The sequence below is a fragment of the Verticillium alfalfae genome, genomic scaffold (assembly GCF_000150825.1).
Source record: "Verticillium alfalfae VaMs.102 supercont1.3 genomic scaffold, whole genome shotgun sequence".
Taxonomy (NCBI): Eukaryota; Fungi; Ascomycota; class Sordariomycetes; order Glomerellales; family Plectosphaerellaceae; genus Verticillium; species Verticillium alfalfae.
This window is the reverse complement of record NW_003315036.1, coordinates 181,779-183,696: the sequence shown is the minus strand read 5'-3', so window position 1 is coordinate 183,696 and position 1,918 is coordinate 181,779. Positions and strand designations below refer to the sequence as shown.

At 56.3% G+C, this 1,918-nt stretch overlaps 1 protein-coding gene across 1 annotated transcript in view; it reads left to right on the top strand.

Moving 5' to 3' along the window:
* VDBG_02571 (monooxygenase) overlaps positions 1 to 615 on the top strand; it is a gene marked incomplete at both ends in the record, with an annotated part of 1,145 nt that extends 530 nt beyond the window's left edge. The window contains 3 exons of the mRNA XM_003006386.1: positions 60 to 193; positions 255 to 352; positions 430 to 615. Coding sequence (XP_003006432.1) covers positions 60 to 193; positions 255 to 352; positions 430 to 615 — 418 coding nt within the window. The remainder of the gene's footprint in view (positions 1 to 59; positions 194 to 254; positions 353 to 429) is intronic.
* Positions 616 to 1,918: the final 1,303 nt, after the last annotated feature.

The window sequence follows — 1,918 nt, the reverse complement described above, 5'->3', positions numbered from 1 at the left end:
AACGACCAAGGAGACCGGCTGCAATGCTACACGCGCGAGTTCAACAACGCCTCGGGCAGGGACGAGAACGGCGAGATCATCATTGGCGACATGCAGGCTGCTGCCTACAACTCCAAAGTCATGAACACCATCTATGGCTTCGACACTTACGCCGCCATGAGCAACATGCTCGAGGGGCTGCCGCACGCGCAGAGTACGTTCTTCTTCGTCAACCGCATTGTCTTCTTTTCTGCTGATACTGACGTGGCACACAGTTCACAGCATCATCTTTGGTGACATGGGTCCCGCGACCTCGCCCAACGAGCCCCTTTTCTTCCTGCACCACGCCAACGTCGACCGTGCCTGGGCCAAGGTACGTTCTCCCTCAGCCTCCCTGACTGTCAACCTCGTCTTTGCTTGCCACGGTGCAGATGCTGACGTCCGCTGTAGTGGCAGGGCCGTAACGCCACGCGTCTGGCGGATTACACCGGCTTCAACGACCCCAACAGGGTCATCTCGGCCTCTTTGGACGACAGGATGCCGGTCATGCGGCTTGCCGACGAGGAGCCCATTGTGCGCGACTTTATGGATACCCAGGCCGGGCCCCTGTGCTACACGTACTCGGCATCAACGTAATCTCTCGTGGAAGAGGCTCCCGAGTTTGATGGACGCGATGTGACGGTGAGACGATGGATGATGTATACCCTTGACGAGGTAGCTGTTGTAATAACTGTTGAAACATCCACAAAGGAGGCTGATGTTAGAGTTGCCCCTGATGGCATGGCGGGGCGGATCTCTGCCTTGATTTTTGACGGCTTCTCCCACGATAGAGTTTTTATTTCACGAGGGCTGGCATTTTTGACAGGTCTCACAGACCTGGTGCACCATCCAGGCAGCTTGCATACCCATTTTCCCCGCTTTCATGAACGGCCGCCGTGTGCCTGTCTCGTGGACCAGTGATCGTTCGCCGATGGAGTGCAACGTTCCAAGTCTTCACGTGTCCTCGTAGGCTGTTCTGACAGGAACGAATGCCCAAGACACGCTGCCATGATGGGTCTGAAAGATGGATGGCCTTATTAGCCGGATCCTTGAGCTGAACAGCAGGCACGCGGGGCCAAGAACGGCCGCTTGCATTGCGAGATTGATCCTCGAGATGATTCGAAGGGAAAGGCTTGGGCTTGGCAGCCGCTGCGGCACGACGGGCGTCAGTCTACACAGTAAGACGCAGCATCCCCACCAGATGATATGAGATGAGAGTAGGCGCGCGCCGTGGTTCAAGGGGAACAAAGACCGAAGAAGCGGCTAGCAGGCCACATGACTAGACTCCTTTGACGGAGATGTTCATTGGGTATCGGAGGCTGCGCAGGGCCGCGGCAGCGCGGTAGCGCTGATGGGGACACCTCGGATGATGGTGGTCGTTTCCCGACACACGAATCACGATTGGGTTGGAGCTCTGGCGCACTCCCTCGCGTCAGTCCTTCGGAGAAATAATCATAGATCGGCTGGTGAGACAAAAGCAGAGAAAAAGAAACCGAATTCACATGGAGTTGGCTTGATCACAATGAGCACGGTCTGGACCAGTCGAACGCTGGCCGTCGGACCAGGTCGGCCAGGAACAAAGAATTGAGTTGGCGCCAAGTTTTGTGTGGTGGTAACTGGTGGCGCCGATCCGGGAGTCTCCAGTGCGTGTGCCTGGCTAGCAGAGAGTAAGCTCGTCCACGAGTGGGAAGTAGTACTACGCGAGATCCACGTGTTATCAGTCGAGGACGTTTTTGTTTTGGTCCGTGGTTGGCTCACGAGGATCGCGCCGGCGGCAGGCTCTGCTTCGGTTGATGATTCGGTCGGATACTCTTATGTGTGCCTTCATCTTGGGTGAATGGAGGCTAAAGATGGAACGAGAGCAGGTTGGATAGGTAGGATCGAGTTGAGTGGCACAAAG